Source organism: Vulpes lagopus, chromosome 12, assembly GCF_018345385.1.
Source record: "Vulpes lagopus strain Blue_001 chromosome 12, ASM1834538v1, whole genome shotgun sequence".
In the NCBI taxonomy this organism is placed as follows: Eukaryota; Metazoa; Chordata; class Mammalia; order Carnivora; family Canidae; genus Vulpes; species Vulpes lagopus.
In genome coordinates this window covers 58,785,019-58,803,275 of record NC_054835.1, presented here as the reverse complement: position 1 = coordinate 58,803,275, position 18,257 = coordinate 58,785,019, and the positions used below count along the sequence as shown (strand labels likewise).

The 18,257-nt window shown below is 52.5% G+C and overlaps 1 protein-coding gene across 5 annotated transcripts in view; it reads right to left on the bottom strand.

Moving 5' to 3' along the window:
* RNF213 (ring finger protein 213) overlaps window positions 1-18,257 on the bottom strand; it is a 99,325-nt gene that overhangs the window by 56,190 nt on the left and 24,878 nt on the right. For 4 of the 5 annotated variants that reach the window (XM_041727186.1, XM_041727183.1, XM_041727184.1 and 1 more), the window contains 12 exons: window positions 17,408-17,691; window positions 16,344-16,600; window positions 15,482-15,679; window positions 11,573-11,795; window positions 10,993-11,048; window positions 9,367-9,520; window positions 6,722-6,895; window positions 5,606-5,695; window positions 4,579-4,701; window positions 2,518-2,695; window positions 482-655; window positions 30-179 (listed from right to left, as the gene is read on the bottom strand). In XM_041727186.1, coding sequence (XP_041583120.1) covers window positions 30-179; window positions 482-655; window positions 2,518-2,695; window positions 4,579-4,701; window positions 5,606-5,695; window positions 6,722-6,895; window positions 9,367-9,520; window positions 10,993-11,048; window positions 11,573-11,795; window positions 15,482-15,679; window positions 16,344-16,600; window positions 17,408-17,691 — 2,061 coding nt within the window. The remainder of the gene's footprint in view (window positions 1-29; window positions 180-481; window positions 656-2,517; window positions 2,696-4,578; window positions 4,702-5,605; window positions 5,696-6,721; window positions 6,896-9,366; window positions 9,521-10,992; window positions 11,049-11,572; window positions 11,796-15,481; window positions 15,680-16,343; window positions 16,601-17,407; window positions 17,692-18,257) is intronic. The other variant, XM_041727185.1, reaches the window with a different exon arrangement.

Sequence of the window (18,257 nt, the reverse complement as noted above, 5' to 3'; positions counted from 1 at the left end):
GTGTCGTTCGTGTTAACTCCGAGCATCACCTTGGACCAGCTGTTTCACCTTCTCGCACATGCTCAGGAGGCTGCTCACACATTTCTTCTCCCTCTTCAGAGAGCTCAGCTCATCCATTCTCCAGACCAGCACCTCCTCCACGTTGTGTTCGTTCTCCAGGGATGAAAGACTATTTCTCTCTGGAAGGAAAGAGTGACCCAGTGGAAGTGGGAGCGGGGCCTTCCCATGGGTGGCCACCATCCCCTCCACGGCCCTTTGGAGCCGCTCACGGCCACGGGGAGGGACACGGTGACGCTGCCTGGGTCACCCTTTGACCACTTTCTCACCGGTTTCCATGGGATTAGAAACTGTCCTGTCTCCACTTAACTGACGGGAAGGGCCGCTCACCGTGAAGATGACAGAGGTCACCCCCCCACGAAGCCCCCGGGCCAGCGCAGTCATCGCACGCGGACCTGCGGCCGGAGCCCACTCGGAAACGTACTGGACTCCCAGATGCCCAGGAACTGATCCGTGTGCTTCTCGATGAGCTCCAGGTGTCTGACCAAAATGGTGCCGTGCACGAGGTCCTCGCCGACCTCCCTGAACACAGAGTTGCCGGTAGCCCACAGCTCCTTGCTGTCCTCGGTGATGTTGGCTAATATCTTCTGGTTGGTTCCTGATCAGATGGAGGACAGAGTGAGAGCAGCGGGGGCCCGCCCCTCGCCCCGACTCTGGAAAGCACGGAGGTCCCCAACAGCCTCCCCGTTGGGCCCCCACTTCCACACAGGCCAACTCAAGGTCACCGGGCGTCTCTGGACATGCTCCGCCCTTCACTAGGCTCTACGTGTGCCTGGCGGGCTTCCCAGATGACCTTGTTCATGAAGACGACTCCTCCCAGGGCAGAAATCAGCCAAGAGAGCCGCGTTGCTTAGGGTTTTAAAACCTGCGCCCCACTCAGCAGGCTGGATATTATTTTTCTTTTAAAGATTTATTTATTTGTTTATTCATGAGAGACACACAGAGAGAGGCAGAGACGCAGGCAGAGGGAGAAGCAGGCTCCTGGCAGGGAACTCGATGCGGGACTCAGTCCCAGGACCCCGGGGTCACGACCTGGGCCAGAGGCAGAGGCTCAACCGCCGCACCACGCAGGCGCCCCGAGATGTGGAAGCGACTTAAATGCACATCACTAAGTGAAACAAGCCCATCTGGAGAGGCCACAGACTGGACGACTCCCACCGTACGACATTCTGCGAAAGGCAGAGCTTCAGGGAGGTGGGGGGACGGACGAACAGGACACTGCGGGACATTCTGTAGCATATCACAAAGGTGGACACACGTCATACGTTTGTCCAGACTCACAGAGCGTGGAGCCCTAATGCAAGAGGGAACCCTAACGCAAACTGTGGAGTTCAGTTAATAATCATGTACCAATACTGGCTCATTGGTTGTCACCACTATCCCCCAACACAGCAAGACATGAAGAGCAGGAGAAACTATGTGTGTCGGGGGGCAGGCAGGTAAAAATACGGGAACTCTGTACACTCTGCTCAATTTTCCTGTAAATCTGAAACTGCCCTAAAAGTGTCTATTAATTTTAAAAAAACCAAAACGCAGGGGCGCCTGGATGGCTCAGCAGTCGAGTTTCTGCTCAAGGGTGTGATCCCAGGGTCCTGGGATCGAGTCCTGCATCGGGCCCCCCGCAGGAAGCCTGCTTCTCCCTCTGCCTGTGTCTCTGCCTCTCTCTCTGTGTCTGTGATGAATAAATAGATAAAATCTTTTTTAAAACATTAAAATTTAAAGATTAAAAAAAAACCCCACGAACGTAACCTTTTCAAGCAAGTAGCTTTCAATAATGTACATAAAAATCCCACATCCACGATCTTATTTTGTCGCCACCACAACACTTGCACGCAACGAGCTCAGCTTTTGTCCCCATCATCCGATGGAACAGAGACCGCGAATCATCTCACTGGGATTTTTCGTTCCGAATCCAGTGCTTTTCCACTACATCTGAATCTGACGACTTACACACACACTTGGATATAATGTTTTTGGGGCGATATCTGTCTCCCCCACCGAAACACTCGGGCACGGAGGGTGGGGGAGGAAGAAGCAGACGGTACTTGGTCTTCTGTTCAAAGGTCAACATTGGATCGGACGTTGACGCTGACCTCAGAATAACAGAGCCGTTTCGACAGCCAGACAGGCTTGGGTTTGAATTTTAGTCCTTAACACGCATCCCCGAGACCTTGAGTAAGTCGCACAGCACAGCCCCATCTGGAGGACGGGGATCTTTCAGGGCCATCTCAGGGTCGCCACGGTGGCTGGGGCATGGCTGGCATTCAGGGGATGGTGGCTTTTGGGGCTGGCTCTCGTTCACCAGATGGCACATCCTGAGTCCCCTGGGTTCCTCCCTCGGGTCTGCTTCCTTTGTCGAACACCAACCTGTCCTATCAGGTGGAACCATCTGCCACCCCCCCACCCCGGGGGTCGGGCAAGCAGGCAGAGCCGGCGTTCCCAGCAGCCCCACGGACGTACTGCACAATTTGAAGAGATGCTTGATGTCCGGACATGTGAGCAGATGCTTCAAGACCTCATCCAGGTAGCGTGGGGCGTCCTCGTTCCTCGGCCAGGACTTTGTGATCACAGCCGACACCAGGGTGCCGAAATTCTGCAGGTTGTGGTAAGAGATCCTCTCTAGAATACTGGTCTGATTCTGTAAGACAAGGAACAGAGACAAGGAGAAATGCAGGAGGGGTTTTTTTTTTTTTAAATTGGTTTGCTTTTGAATAATGGAAGTAAATCACTCGTCCGATAGCACCCCAGGAATCCTCTGTGGCTCGTTCTACAGGGCCTCAAGCAACCTGAGGACAAAATACCTCGTTTTCCCCAAGACCTTCCTGTTTCCCCGTGTGCTGACTCCTCACGTGACCAACAGCAGAGACGTGGAGATAGGCGGGCACACATAGGCACACACGCAGAAAGAGGCGTGCACGGGCCATGCGGACACGCGCACACGCCATGCCCCCTCTCCTTCTGGCTCGCCGTCACTTCCCATGTTTTTTCCCTGGACTTACCATAAAAAGCACCAAAAGTAATGTGCATAAAACGATTCATATGGGGCAGCCCTGGTGGCGCAGCGGTTTGGCACCACCTGCAGCCTGGGGTGTGATCCTGGAGACCGGGGATCGAGTCCCGTATCGGGCTCCCTGCATGGAGCCTGCTTCTCCCTCTGCCTGTGTCTCTGCCTCTCTCTCTCTGTATCTATGAATAAATAAATAAAATCTTTAAAAAAAAATTCATATGCATAGACTCTGTCGTAAACCCTAATTCTGACCTATGACAGGCTTTTTGAAAGCCTGCCTACACACAGCACACGTATTTTAACTCTCCTTTCTGGGTCCCCCGGCCAAGTGACAAAGTGTCCTCCCCTTCTTTGGGTTCAAAGCTTTTACAGAAATTTTCAGGAATTTGTTAGAAAAAAATAATAATAAATAAAAATAAAATAGAATAAAAATGAAAGGTAGTTAGGGTTAGTTTATAAGAGATACTTTTCGATACCGAGAAAGAAAAAAAACAACAAAGTTTTATCCAGCAACATATAAAAAGGATTATACTAAGACCAACTGGGATTTTTCCCAGGGAGGCAAGGATGGTTTAAGATGAGAAATTTGTAACTGTGATACATCGTATCCAGGGAAGAGAGGGAAAAAAAGAAAAAAAGAAAAAGACAACATAGGATCGTCTCCGGAGATGCAGAAAACTTTCAGACAACATCCGATGCCACCTCATGGTAACAACCCTCAACAAAGCACAGATAAAAGGAACATGCTCCACCTGAGGAAAGGCTCCCGTGAGAAGCCCACAGCTGCTGCCACCCTCACCGCCGCCGGACCAAGGACATCACCCCCCTGAGGTGGGGAGCAAGGCAAGGATGTCTGCCCCGGAGGCTCTCGAGAACAAGACACAGAGGCATCCGGATTGGAAAAGAAGAAGTAAGACTATTTCTACCTGCCTATAACGTCATTTCATGTATTAAAAACCCCTAATAACAAAATAGAACAATTATAATAATATATTGTAATAAAAGGTAAATGAATGTGGAAAAAAAACCCCCACAAAACTCTAAAGCACACACACGGTCCCAGGAGGTGTCCCTGAGAGGCAGCCTGGGGCAGAAGGCTTCCCACCCGGCAGAGAAAACCCTAAGTGATTTCCCAGAACCTTTTCAACTTCACACGTTTCTCTTCCGCTCGGTCAGCCCGTGGAGTGTTCCGCCCACACCCGCCCAGCCAGCGCCCAGACGCGGAACCACAGGCCCGCAGGACCTGCGCACTGGTGACCCCAGCCGAGGTCACCCGGATTCGGGATTTGTGGCGCGTTACCTGTAGCAGCGGGAAGCTGAGCGGCATCTCGGGGAGGCGGTCAAGGGCACCGAACTTCAGAACCCTTCCTCCAGGGCCGGGAGGGGGACGCCCGGTGGCCACGCCAGCGCTGCCAGCGGGGCTCAGGACCAGCGGGCACATGCCCCCCCAGGTCCCAATGTCAGAAGACCCCTGCCGCGAACCCCGCGTCTCCCGGGTGGGAGGGGCCACTCACCTGGCTGGCTGCGCTCACTGCTTCAATGACACACTTCTCGAAGCATTTTGACACACTATCCTCCTGCCCCCTGGCATCCCACTGGGGGCCGCAGAAGATACAGATCTGGTCGAAAGGCTTCTCCTGCAAGAGCAGGGAGCGCATTGGCGGCTGCACCCCAACACTCCGGGCGATGAGGATACCCACCTTATTTCCACCTCCCCCACATGGCGGTGGGTCCCCCGGATTCCACTTCCCACCCCGCACTGACCGTGTCCCCCAGCCCCTCTCCACTCATGCCCATCACACAGACGAGGCCCCAATTCAGAGCCTCCCTTCCTGCTCTGCAGGATAAGCAGCTGGCCCCGCCGCTCGCAAAAACAGGTAAACTTTGAAAAATAAGTGATTTTCCCTTGTTCCTACTTTCCTACAAAGCATTACTTAACAGTTACACATTAATGCCTCATATCCTATAAAAACAAACCCTAATCTTCTTACGGTCATAAGCTTTAATTAAAAACGAACATTTTGGGCAGCCCGGGTGGCTCAGCGGTTCAGTGTTGCCTTCAGCCCAGGGTGTGATCCTGGGATCCCGGGATCGAGTCCCATGTTGGCCTCCCTGCCTGGAGCCTGCTTCTCCCTCTGCCTGGGTCTCTGCCTCTCTCTCTCTCCCTCTGTGTCTCTCATGAATAAATAAATAAAATCTTAAAAAAAAAACGAACATTTTTGTTTCCCCATGTGTCACTGGGTTTAGTGAGGCTTGTGTCATCAACAGGCCACTTGGAGCTACTGCAGATGAGGGCGCTTCACCCCCCTCACCCCATGCCTAGGGTTCACCTGGTGGCAAGGCCCCGTTCCCTTCTTCTTTGCTGGAATGCCACCTTTGGTCAAACCAGTAAGGCTAGATCAAAAATGCAAGGTCACATTGACCGCGCGCTCTGCTCACACTAGCGCTGTCCATCCAAACGCACCGTTCCCATCTAGGTGGGTACAAACAGTCTGGCTTCCTCAAAGCGCTCCCCAAAAGGAACACCCCGATTTCTGGTACCTGTTTGATTCTCCCTTCCAAGTCCTCCAGCAAGGACTCCTTCCAGCCATACTCCACGGGGAAGTTTATCTTCATCAGCTGCCTCCAGACCTGCAAAGCCCACATGTCAGTGACAGCCACAGTGACAACTAAGTGCCACAGTGAATTCTATTTAAAAAAAAAAAAGAAGGAAAGACTGTAACAGTAGTTCCAGGAGGGATGGGTACCTGGGTTCTGACCTCATCTTTGTCCACGGTGAGGTGTGTCGGTGGCAAGTCGGAGCCCCCCACCCCAGCCTTCGAAAAGGAAGGGCCCCGACAGGACCAGGCAGCCAGGATGGCCCTTCCACCATGTAGCTGGTTTTTATTCTGAAAACATGTCTCCCCCTTGCTTTATCTCCAAAACCTTTGAACATACCCATAAAGTTGCAAGAACAGCCCAATGACACCCACGATCCTTCAACTGGACTCCCCCGTTGTTGAGGCTCAACGGCTGCACTATCTCTTTCCTGCTCTCTCTATAAGAAGCGCTTTCTCTGCAGAACCCCCACAAGAGAAGCTGCAGGTACCCCACCACGTGGCCCCAAAACACTTGGGGCAGGCATCTGGAATACCGCGGCCGTTCTGCTGCGTGATCCCGGTGCACGCAGAAAGAAAACAGCAGTGGACGTAAAGCACCCCCGGCCTACAGCACACCCCCTTCCCAACCCTCCGGCCTGAGAAGCTCATCCGCTCCCGCCCAGGTGACCCCTGGGGGCCAGACCCCACAGCCTCCCCGGGCCTACTCATCCAGCTTCCTTCTGGAAACTTCCCAGCCTTTCTGAGGACTGTTTCTCTTCTTTGACTTCAGATGCCTTGTGCTCGGTCTCCCCTTCAAGTACCTCTCACCTCCACGGTTTCCTGACCTTTCCAGCCATCACTACCGGCCAATCTCCTTGCTGACACAGCCCAGAGGCGCCTCGCCACAGGGCCTGCATGCCCACCCTTCCTACGGGGCCTGTCTCGGGGAGGGGGCCTGTGGGCAGCGTGACCAGCACCGGATCTCCGACCCTGCAGGTGGACCATGGGCCCCGGGGCCAGCACGTCGCATCCCTGCTCAGACCCCTCCGGGCCGCGTCTCAGCCCAGCAGAGCTTTACCTGGATTTCATCTCTGTATCTGAAGGTGAGAACCGTCTCGGCACTGATGATATAGAAGATACGCTCCCGAAAAACGCTCTGCAGCCAAGCTCTGGTGCTGGTGATGGTCCCCTGGAACACCGCGTGCACAGAATTCCTCCTGGCTTCCTTTCCCAGGCCCTCGGCCGAATCCTGCTGTGGCAGGAGAGGGGTGTGTGTGTTAAGGTCCCCAAGCCGCGACTCAGGCCATTCTGGAGACACCGCTCTCCCTTCCGGATCCTTGGCAGGAGCCCAAGAAGTAGCAACCTCTGAGTCACACGAATGCGTTCAGGACCCGGCCTCGCCTGCATCTCAAGGTGCCTGATTTCCCTGGACTCTGTGGGTTCGCTCTGAGAGCAGACAGGTCGGGCAAAGTGGGGGGCAGATGGGGGGAGGGTAAGGACTCCACCCCTATGAACTGCCCTAGCACAGGGACAGCAGGGGGGAGGGGGCACCCTGCCTTACCAGTGAGCAGATCACGCCCGCCACGCAGGGCACGCCGGCCCACCTTCTCCAAATGGCTGGGAAAGGAGACCCCAACAGCAGAGCCTCCAGCAGCTCAGAGAAGCCCCACCGGTGCGCCATGCAAACCCCTGCTCCTTGGCTGCGGGGACGGCCCACGGTGGGCCAGAGGTAAACCCAAGGCCCATGCTTTCTTCCATGAGGCTTCCTCTACTCCCTCTTTGCCTCTGAAAAATCCGTTTTCTCTGGGGTCACGGAGAGGGTCCTCCCAGTTCTGCTAGTGTGCGTCCTTCTTCAACAAAGGCCGGCAAGTCAGGCGTGCGTCAGGACCCACAGGTGGCTCTGCAGCCACTCCTCCTTCTAGGGACGCTCCCTGAGGACCACCCTGTGCCCTTCATCCTGCCTGGTGGCCAAGCAGATGCCCTTCCTGCCGTGGGAGCTGATGCTTCGAGGGGGAGGGCCACAGTCCACAGACAGGCAAGCAGCTAGTCCTTAACCACAGTAGGTGCCAAGCGGGGAAAGCACAAGGTGTTCTCAAGCACACGAAGGGGACGGAACCCAGCCTGGAACAGGAAGGCGCCAGATGCGTGGGGAGGGGTGGACACAGGTGTGCCCAGCCAGCACGCCGGGTCAGCGGACAGCGAGAGGTGGCGGCAGTTCTCGGCTGACTACTGGACATCCTAGCACTTGCCTAACATCTCCGAATGGCACGGATCCCTCTAGAACGATCCCGAAGCTTCAGCATGGTGTGCTTTCCCTGCGACCTGGCCTGCTCTAGACCTTGGCCCCTTCCCAGCCACACTCCGTCCCTTACTGGCCCTTGGGAACAGTAGTGCTCCTCCTCCCTGACCCGGGGAGGGCAGTTCCCACTCCGTAGGCACGCCAGCCCTGCCATCGGTTCCCAGGGCACCACGGCGACTCTCCAGCCTACCACCTGTGCCCTGCGCTGCAGGTGCGTGTCCCCTGGGCAGCCCCCCAGAAACCCTGCTGCGAGGAGGGCCCTTGCCTTTCCCATCCCGGCACCTCCTGCACTCGGCACAGGGAAGGCAGAGACGGGCAGGCCGTGAGCAGCTCCATCTAGGCGGGAAGCCTCACGTGTGTGCTCCCTGCTTCTCTCCATCAGGTGTCATCAGGTGTCCCGTCAATCCAGCTAACGCTCAACATCAGGACCCAACCAGAAGCTGTATGAACACTCATCATGCACTTTTGTTGAATTTTAGATCAGCAAACCTTTTTTGTTTTCATGACACAGGCAGAGTATTTTTACCATGATGTAGGTTACACTGCTCTGGGGTTCCAACCCACACTGAAGACTCTTTTCTACAGGAAAATATGCCCTAGAAAACCGACAAATTCCCTAAAATACAGTTTATATGAAAGTGGGCATGTGCCTGCAATGGTTTAGATGACACCTGCTTCAGGAAAAAGCAATCGCCTCACCAATAAGACTTATTTTAAAATGTGTCTTTGGTATTTTAAAAAGAAAAAGTGAAAGGAATAAAATTAAAATATATACTGAATTCTTTCCTATCATGAACGTCCCGATTCTTAATCGTAATACGTGTAACCAAAAACTGGCCAGTCTAAATATAAAATCTTGAGGCATCTGGGTGGCGGTTCCCCCTGGGAGGCGTGTGGAGGGGGTTGAGGGGGCGGGCATAGGGCACTGGGGCCTCCCTACGGCTTGCTTCGAGAGGGCGTGCACCTGCGTGGAAGGTACAGAGGCGTGGACTTGGAAGGTGCGGACTTTGCTGCCGTATCTAAGGAATGGCACGCAGGAAATGAGGTCAAGTGGGAACGACCGCATATGGACATGCACTTGGGGCACACATTTTGGGATACCTTGCCTGACTTCCCAGCCACCCGCACTGCTCTTTGGTTAACCCATTCAGTGGATGTTCTGTACCCTGACCCCCGCACTGCCCCTCTGCCTCAAACGGAAGCCCTAGGATGGCAAAGGTGCAGGCTCCGGCCCCAAACCATCCTCAACGCACAGAACAGAACAGAACCTAGCAAGGGGGCAGGTGCCCCAAAATTTCCGAGGACAGAATCAGCCACTCCGTGTCCCTCTAACCATCCTAGAACTGGCTGATCTCTGTTGTGAATCACTTGAAATTCCATAGGTATCGTGGGTGTGACGTGGTGTGCGTGTGTGTTCCACTTACCACTAGAGGCTGAAGTGTAATAATTCTGCAAACAATCTCAGCAGATAAGGCAAGCAGCTCATAAAGTGCTTCGCGTTTTGTGATGCTGCAGATAGTTTCGTGAAGTTTCTGGCCCACAGTCAAGTAGGACTGTATCAAGGGCTCCTCAAGAATCCTACCCCGCAAAGAGATAAGAGAAATCATTGAGGTAATTTAGGAGAAATGAGAGAACAGTACCCATTGTCCACGACACGTTCCTTCCATTCAAAATACCTGCCAGGAAGGCATGTTTTGACCCCCGATAGGTTAACTTCGGGAACTTACAACCGACATAAAATGCAAACAAAGTCCTTTTGGTTTGCCTCCATGGTCTGAACTGTTTTAACAAAATCAAGCGAAACTAATCCCTAGTCAAAAAAAAGGAATCCCTGGGTGGCTCAGCAGTTTAGCGCCGCCTTCAGCCCAGAGCCTGATCCTGGAGACCCGGGATCGAGTCCCACATCAGGCTCCCTGCATGGAGCCTGCTTCTCCCTCTGCCTGGGTCTCTGCCTCTCTCTCTCCTTCGTGTCTTTCATTAATAAATAAATAAAATATTTATTTTAAAAAAGGCTAGGGGTGTTTATTACTGAAGATTAAGACACTGCATAAATTTGAAAAAAATTCAGAAAGATTAGGGGCGGGGAGACAGGGAGGGAAGGAGAGAGGGATGGGGAAAAGTGGTAGAATGGGCACTGTGTGTGGAGTCTCTCCCAGCCCCGTGGGGACCAGGTCTCATGTTCCCTGGCTGGCACGAGGCCAGAAGTGATGGGCGCTGACCGGCGGGAGGTGCGGCAGGTGACGTGGGAAAGGCACCGTGGGGTGCTTCTGTGACGCACGGGGGCTTGACATTAACAGAGATCTAACACCCCACCTCCATCCTGAACACCTTAAGAATTCAGGTAAGGGGATAGCAGCAGTGCTCTGAGAATCTCAGAAAACACCTATCGGGCACCTGCGCGTTTCTGTTCTGCATTCTATACCATGTCCCTTCGGGCTGTCAGAGGTCATACAAGTCTGTAGGAGCAAACGCTTTCAGATAACTATGTAAAGTCAGGGCAGCCTGGGTGGCTCAGCGGTTTAGCGCCGCCTTCAGCCCAGGGCGTGATCCTGGAGACCCAGGATCGAGTCCCACGTGGGGCTCCCTGCATGGAGCCTGCTCCTCCCTCTGCCTGTGTCTCTGCCTCTCTCTCTCTGTGTCTCTCAAGAATAAATAAATAAAACATTAAAAAAAGAAAAAGCTATGTGAAGTCACGTTTGATTTTTTACTTCCAACCAGCCTGGCTTGCAAAAAACATACAAAGACCAACATCAGAGGAATGCAGAACACAAGCATGAAGAGGCGATATGGTGATCGTTTAAAATATATATATATATAAAGAAAATGCATACAGGAAAAAACGCCTAGTGGAAATAACCCAAATCTCAGCAGCTGATACCTATTATTTTCCTCTTAAGACCAAACCCAACCAAACCAGGATGTTAATAGCTCAAAAAGGAGGTGGGATATATATCGAGGACCTTCTGATTTCGATAGCAAACACGGGACACTGTCACTCAGTCGGAGAGTAATCGTGTAACACCGAGACTCTGTTTCACTTTTCTACTTACTTGTCCTGACAAATATTCAGGAGGCCCAACAGCTTCGTTAATATCTTCCCAATGTTCTGGGGCAGTGAAGAAAAAAAATAGGAAAGAGTTAATCACAGCGCCAGCATCTTTGTGAAAACAGAATTGAAAAGAAAAAAAAAGAAAACAATCTAAATAAGGCAAAACGAAGGATTCTCTTCTCCCTACAAATGAGTTTGATGTGCTCAAGAACCAAGCTTACATCTTTCACAAATAAAACTCAGGAATAAACATTATACCTGTTTCCTGCACCTCCATGCAATGAGAGAGAGTGCAGCTGGGTGGGCCCCCCCTCCCCACTAGACGCGCACACGCGTGCACCCACACTCGCGCACACACATGGCCTGACCGTCCAGAGGCCAGAACTCTACTGCCCAGCGTAATGACAAACAGAGCAACCCCGTAGCCATAAGAAACAGCAGTCCTGCCCTCTTTTCTGGCTTCTAAGTGCTTCCCTCTGCCAAGATCTCAGAAAAAAAGGAATCCCAGGCCCTGAAAGTCTAGTTTCTGATCTGCATTTGCTGAAGCAAGGACAGCCTGTTCTGAACATCAGACAACAGACCTCCTGATGTCTCTTGAAGAGTTGTGTATAGTGTTGAAGCCGGTACCAAGTCCCTTGAAGGCAGTCCAGGATGCAAGCAGGGACGTCACTCTGATACTCCACGAAGTTCTCCATATAGTCAAGCAAGTTGCTCAGAGGCACCAGACTGAACCAGGACCGGAACAGGTACGCGTCTACGTTCAGCAGATGGTTATACTTGCTCATGAGCTTAAACAGATGTGTCCTATGTAAGCAAAAACAGGGACAGAAGAGCAGCGCTGGGATCAGCAAACACAGATGGAGTCAGGGTAAGTACAGTCATGTTCCAAGAGACCTGTCAAGTTCAAACTTTAAAGATAATTGCAATGCCAGGCAGTGAATCAAACGCAAAGCAAACAATAACATAGTAAGAATTCACCAAAACGGATGAAACTTGAGGTCGCGATGCGGAGTGAAACCAGCGGTTGCAAGGGGACACTCCCCTGTCTCCACTTACATGAGGTCCTTAGCGTGCACAGATTCTTGGGACAGAAAGTAGGATGGTGCTTACCAGGGGGTGGGGGGACGGGGAGACAGAAATGTGACTTCGTAGGAATAGAGTTTCCGTCTGGGAACATGGGAACGCCTCTGGGGAGGGAAGGTGGCGGCACAACAACATGAGTGTGCCGGGTGCCACTGAACTCTATCTACGCCAGAAAGGATAAAAAGGGCAAATTACATGATGTGGATATTTGCCCACAGCAAAAACCTGCACTAAGAATTAAGCACTTTTTCTGGCTTCATGGAGGTGTAACGGACGCCTAACGTTGTGGACGCTTAACACGGACGAGGATGTGCTGACTTGATACACTTCACCGAAGCATCAGCTAGCACCTGCACCGTGTCACGTAACCAGAATTCCTCTTCCGTGCTGACAACACTGAAGATCTCCTCTCTCCGCTACTTGGAAGCACGTCATCCAGGATAACTATGTCACCATGCTGCGCATTAGGCCTCAAAACTTACTCCTCTTCCAGCTGGAAATCTGTACTCTGACCAACATCTCCCGATGTCCCCCCATCCCCTCGCTGCCAGCAGCCTCCATGCTACTCTGTTTCTATGAGTTTGACTTTTTTAGATTCCACACAAGTGAAATCACACATATCATGTTCCCCTGTGTGGGTGTGTGTGTGTGCACGCCTGTGTGTACCTCACATCTTTGCAATCCATTCACCGGTCAATAGGCACTTGGGTTGTTTCCGTGTCTTGGCTATTGTGAATAATGCTGCAGTGAACAGGTGACTGCCATATGGCTCCAAGATACTGATTTCATTTCCTTGGGATACACACCCACAAGAGTGATCGCTGCCTTACACGGTGGTTCCATCATTAATTTTCCATCATGGCCTCAATGATTTATGAATTAAGCATTTTGATGAGTGAATTAAGTGAATGCTCCAGATCAAATGGTCCACGTGAGCCCAGCAAAGGTATTTAGATTATGCTGATTCTGTGACATCGTACTGGAGACCCCAGAAGAAATAGAAAATAAATAAACCAAGGTGCCACAGAAGTCACAGGGGTGGGTGCCTATGTGGTTCAGTGGGTTAAGTGCCTGCCTTAGGCTCAAATCATGATCTCAGGGGTCCTGGGATCGAGTTCCCAAGTCTAGCTCCCGGCTCAGTGAAAAGTCTGCTTCTCCCTCTCCCTCTGCCCCTCCTCCTCACTCATCCTCTCTGTCTTTCTCTCAAATAAATAAATAAAGAAAGAAACTTAAAAAAAAAAAAAAAGAAGAAGTCACAAGGGCTAAGAAGGCCGTGTGGATAAAGGCTCACAACACAGTAAAGGCCACTTTTGCCTGAAAGACAGGATTTTAAAGGTCAAGGCTGGTGTTTTCCATCTTACACTATTAACAACTAAATTTCTACTAGAAAGTTTGGACACCTACAGATGGGAGAAGATATTTGAAAATGACCTATCAGATCAAGGGCTAGTATCCAGGATCTATAAAGAACTTATTAAACTCAACGGCAAAGAAACAAACAGTCCAATCATGAAATGGGCAAAAGACATGAACAGACATTTCACAGAGGAAGACCTAGACATGGCCAACAAGCACATGAGAAAATGCTCCATGTCACTGGCCATCAGGGAAATACAAATCAAAACCACAATGAGATCCCACCTCACACCAGGGAGAATGGGGAAAATTAACAAGGCAGGAAATAGCAAATGTTGGAGAGGATGCGGAGAAAGGGGAACCCTCTTGCACTGTTGGTGGGAATGTGACCTGGTGCAGCCACTCTGGAAAACTGTGTGGAGGTTCCTCAAAGAGTTAAAAATAGACCTGCCCTACGACCCAGCAATTGCACTGTTGGGGATTTACCCCAAAGATTCAGATGCAGTGAAATGGCAGGACACCTGCACCCCGATGTTTCTATCAGCAATGGCCACAATAGCCAAACTGTGGAAGGAGCCTCGGTGTCCATCGACAGGTGATGGATGAAGAAGATGTGGTTTATGTATACAATGGAATATTCCTCAGCCATTAGAAAGGACAAATACCCACCATGTGCTTCGACGTGGATGGAACTGGAGGGTATTATGCTGAGTGAAGTAAGTCAGTCAGAGAAGGACAAACATTATATGGTCTCATTCATTTGGGGAATATAAACAATAGTGAAAGGGAATAAAGGGGAAAGGAGAAAAAATGAGTGAAAATATCAGTGAGGGAGACAGAACATGAGAGACTCCTAACTCTGGGAAACCAAGAGGTAGTGGAAGGGGAGGTGGGCAGGGGGTTGGGGTGACTGGGCACTGAGGGGGGCACTTGACGGGATGAGCACTGGGTGTTATGCTATATGTTGGCAAACTGAACTCCAATTAAAAAGAAAAAAGAAAAAAGAAAGATGTTAGCCAAGGGCTATTATTCAAAAAAAAAAAAAAAAAAGAGAGAGTTTGGACACCACTTAAAATACATGCAATTATATCATCTTAACTGGGCTTTAACATCAAAAGGTTCCAATAATAGTGAAGAAGCAATAACTTAATCTAGCCATCTTAATCCCTAAATACCCACAGGCAGGAGCGTCCTGGGTTGGTGGACGGGTGGGAGCAGGTGAGACTTGGAATCCTTTCTTTCTCTGACATAAGACAAGGTGGGCGGGCGGGCGGGCGGGCGGGCGGGGGGGGGGTTTGCTTGCAAAGGAGCACAAGTGTTCATCTTTCTGTATTTTTTAGTTTTGATTTTTTTGTACTTCAGTTCAATTTACCACTTTTCGTTGGTAGACTGTGCTCTCTGTCTTCTGTAAGAAAGCTTTGCTCACCTCGAGACTGGTATTTCACCACCTCGAGATTTGCACGTACAATGCGCTGAGCCTTGGACCAGCAGCCCCGCTTTCAGGGATTTATCTTGAGGAAAAGATTGGGCAGGGAGAGAATAAGGATGCTCGTCAAAGCACGCATGCTTACCAAGTCGGACTGAAAAAATAAGAACTAATCCACATGCCCAGTCCCTGCTTACGTAAAAATTAATTCTAATGGGTGAGCGGTCATTATAACAACGTAGCTGGGCGTTTACCAAGGAGGAGGTGCTCACAGAATACTATGAAGTGGAAAAAAAAAGCCTGTTGGAGAACAGAATAAATAGCCAATCGTTTGTCACTATTGTTGAGCACCTAACGTGCTCACCAACATGCGTTTGGACAAAAACCCCGGAAATGTGCCCACCAAAGTGTGAACAATAGTGATTATCTCTGGGAATGCAAGCCATTTTTTTTTTTTAATATTCTTCTTTACATTTCCTGTATGTTTAAAATTTATTAAAGGAGTAGTTTTAAAAGAAGCGTCGCGAGAAGTGGGGGCATGTGCACCCAGGGAGCCCCATGGAGGTCCTAGAAGCACAGTTGTTATTCTAAGATGTACAGATGGAAGTGCAGCTCTGCAACTTACTGATCTGGCCTTTTTTCCCGAAACTCTGAGAAAGAGATTCCTTCCAGGGCCGCCCAGGTGTCCTCAGGCTGCATCCTGCAGTCCTTTCCTTGCAGGAACAGCTCCATGCAGTAGTGCAGGAGGGGCAGGGTGAGCACCCAGTGGTCAACTGTTTGCTCCATGCATTTTTGGCACAGGTTAACCAAGGCCTCTCGCCAGCTGTGGGGGGAACGGAGAGCGGCGGTGAGCTGGGGCGGCCAGCATCTTGCCCAGGGGCTGAGGGCTCCTCACACTCAGGAGCACTCGAAAATAGCAACCAGCCCCAGGAGAAATATGGTCGCACCGGGGCGATGGACCTCGGGGCGCCCTCAGCACCCCGCGAAGCGCCGGGCCTTGGCCAGTCCCTCCCTGAAGCCCCACGGCAAATATCCCTCCTCGACAGCTGAGGTTCAGGGGGCCTGTGTGATCCATGAGCCCAGACCGTCTGGCAACAATAAACCCGGATAGAAAGCCACTTTGCCAGTGCAGGGAGAAGCCTGCAGACAACATCCGGCATTCTCCCTACAATCGCAAGGTGCTACCGCTTCCAGCTCTCAGGACGCTCGAAACAGCAACCTTTGTACATCTGCCACCCTTCGTTCTGTCTTAAAAATGTAGTGTGGGGACGCCTGGGTGGTTCAGTGGTTGAGCATCTGTCTGCCTTTGGCTCAGGGCATGACCCCGGGGTCCTGAGATCGAGGCCCACAGCGACCTCCCCCCAGGAAGCCTGCTTCTCCCTCTGCCCGGGTCTCTGCCCCTCTCTCTCTCTGTGCCTCTCATGATAAATAAATAAAATCTTTTTAAAAATCATTATAAAATCATTTGACACACACACAATACATACCTCTGATATGTTTCAAAGATGTCACTTAGGTCACTGTGAAGATCACCTGGTGACCTGATGTTCGAGCAGAGAAGGGTACAGAGCATGCTCAGGTCACTGTCTGATAAGGGAATGTTAAATTTTTCCACAGCAAAAAGGACAATCAGGCCCATTCTCAACGGACTCTTCACCGGGTGGTCCTCAGGCAGAGGGTCCACACTACTTTCCAGAAGTGGCGCTGCTTGCTTTTTCAAATACTCCCACAGGTGTTTCTTCACCTGATCCCAGAAGAGAAGACAGAACCATGGAGCTGAAGCCATCAGAGGTGCCCGCACGGCCGGCCCGTCTTTGTCCTCAGGGTCACAACAGCCTGAGGGGGCCCAAGGCCCCAAGGGGCAGAGCCAGCTCCATGGAGGCGCCACCCCACTGCCCTGCCTCCCAGGTGCCCCGGGGCCTTTGTTGGGGGCCACCACCAATGGTGCAGTCCAGAAGCCCTGCACGGTGGAGGGGCTCTCGACGCCTGCAAGGGTCCAACTGCCAACTCAGAAATGGCCCCAGGTTCTTCTCAAAACTGCCAGAGCCATCCCACCATGTGGGAGAGGGGCGATAAAGGAGGGTCCCATTCTCCCTATATTACCAGAGGCTTGGTGGGGGAGGGGGTCTGTGTGGGGGGGGCCAGGGGGGGGCCAGGTGAGGTGAGACTGGGGGTGGGACCAGGGGAGGAGGTGGGAGCAGGGGATGGGGGCGGGGCCAGGGGAGGAGGGGGAACAGGGGAGGGGGCGGCAGCAGGGGGGAGCAGGGGGTGCCAGGGGAGGGGCAGGAGCAGGAGGGAGCAGGGGCAGCCAGGAGAGGTGAGACTAGGGGTGGGGTCAGGGGAGGGGGCGGGGCCAGGGGAGGTGATACTAAGGGTGGGACGGGGTGAAGGGGGAGCAGGGGAGGGGGAGGAGGAGGGCCCAGAAGGAAGAAACCCAGGAGGAGGAGGATCCCAGGCAGTCCCGCCACTGCCACTGGCTCCCGGGGTGTGTCCAGTAGGAAGTGGGGTGGTGTCCAGCTTGGGGGAGCTGCCGCGCCCCTGAAGCCAGTACCTCCTTCTCCTCGTACTTCAGGGAGAGCCAGGGCTGCGCTTGGCCCTCGTAGATCATGGGCACCCTGACCACAGAGAAGAACTGCTGGAACTGCATGAAGAAGCTCCTGAGGTTGATGGTGCCCCAGGCCTTCAGGAGGCTGAAGATGTTGTCCAGCATGAGGGTGGCGGCCACCTGCTTCCCCCTCACCAAGTCCTTCCTTATGCCGTCGGTGACGGAGCTCATGAGCTTCTGCAGCTTCCCCGGGGACTCCATGCGTACCATGTCGTCATACTGGTGCCAGTCTAGGAGCGAAGACAGGACAGCACCACACTGTGGGCCGCCCGAGCGCGCCCCCCGGGACCCCACCCGGGAGGTGACCCACACGCTGGCGCCGGCAGAAGAGTGGAAGGAACGGTCCCCGCGGCGGAGGAGCCACCCGAGCCGCCCCGTGTGGGAGCACAGCTGTGTTTAGGACACGGACCCTTGTCGCCCCGCGGTGATAGAGGGGGACCCAAGGTCACATGATTCAGCTGCCCTGGAAAGACTCCAAACGTGTCTTGATTGAACCGATGGCTCAGTGCGGTTGGTACACGGGTTCCTTAGAGAACGATGGCGCCGAGGTTAAGGATTCTCTCCCCAAACTGCCCTGGCTAGCGCCCGAGCACCATGCTGTAGGTCACTGGGTGCCAGTGCTTGGTGTCCTCTGTACTGGGAACCGTGACGCCCCCTCCATTAAGGACAGTGTGGGCCCCACGACACACAAGACAGAGCCCTGGATGCAGAGCAAGGGCTGAGAACGTGACTGCTCCTAGACTGGAGCTAGGAGACCCAGCAAAGCCGGCTGCACAGAATGACAAGACCAAGCGGT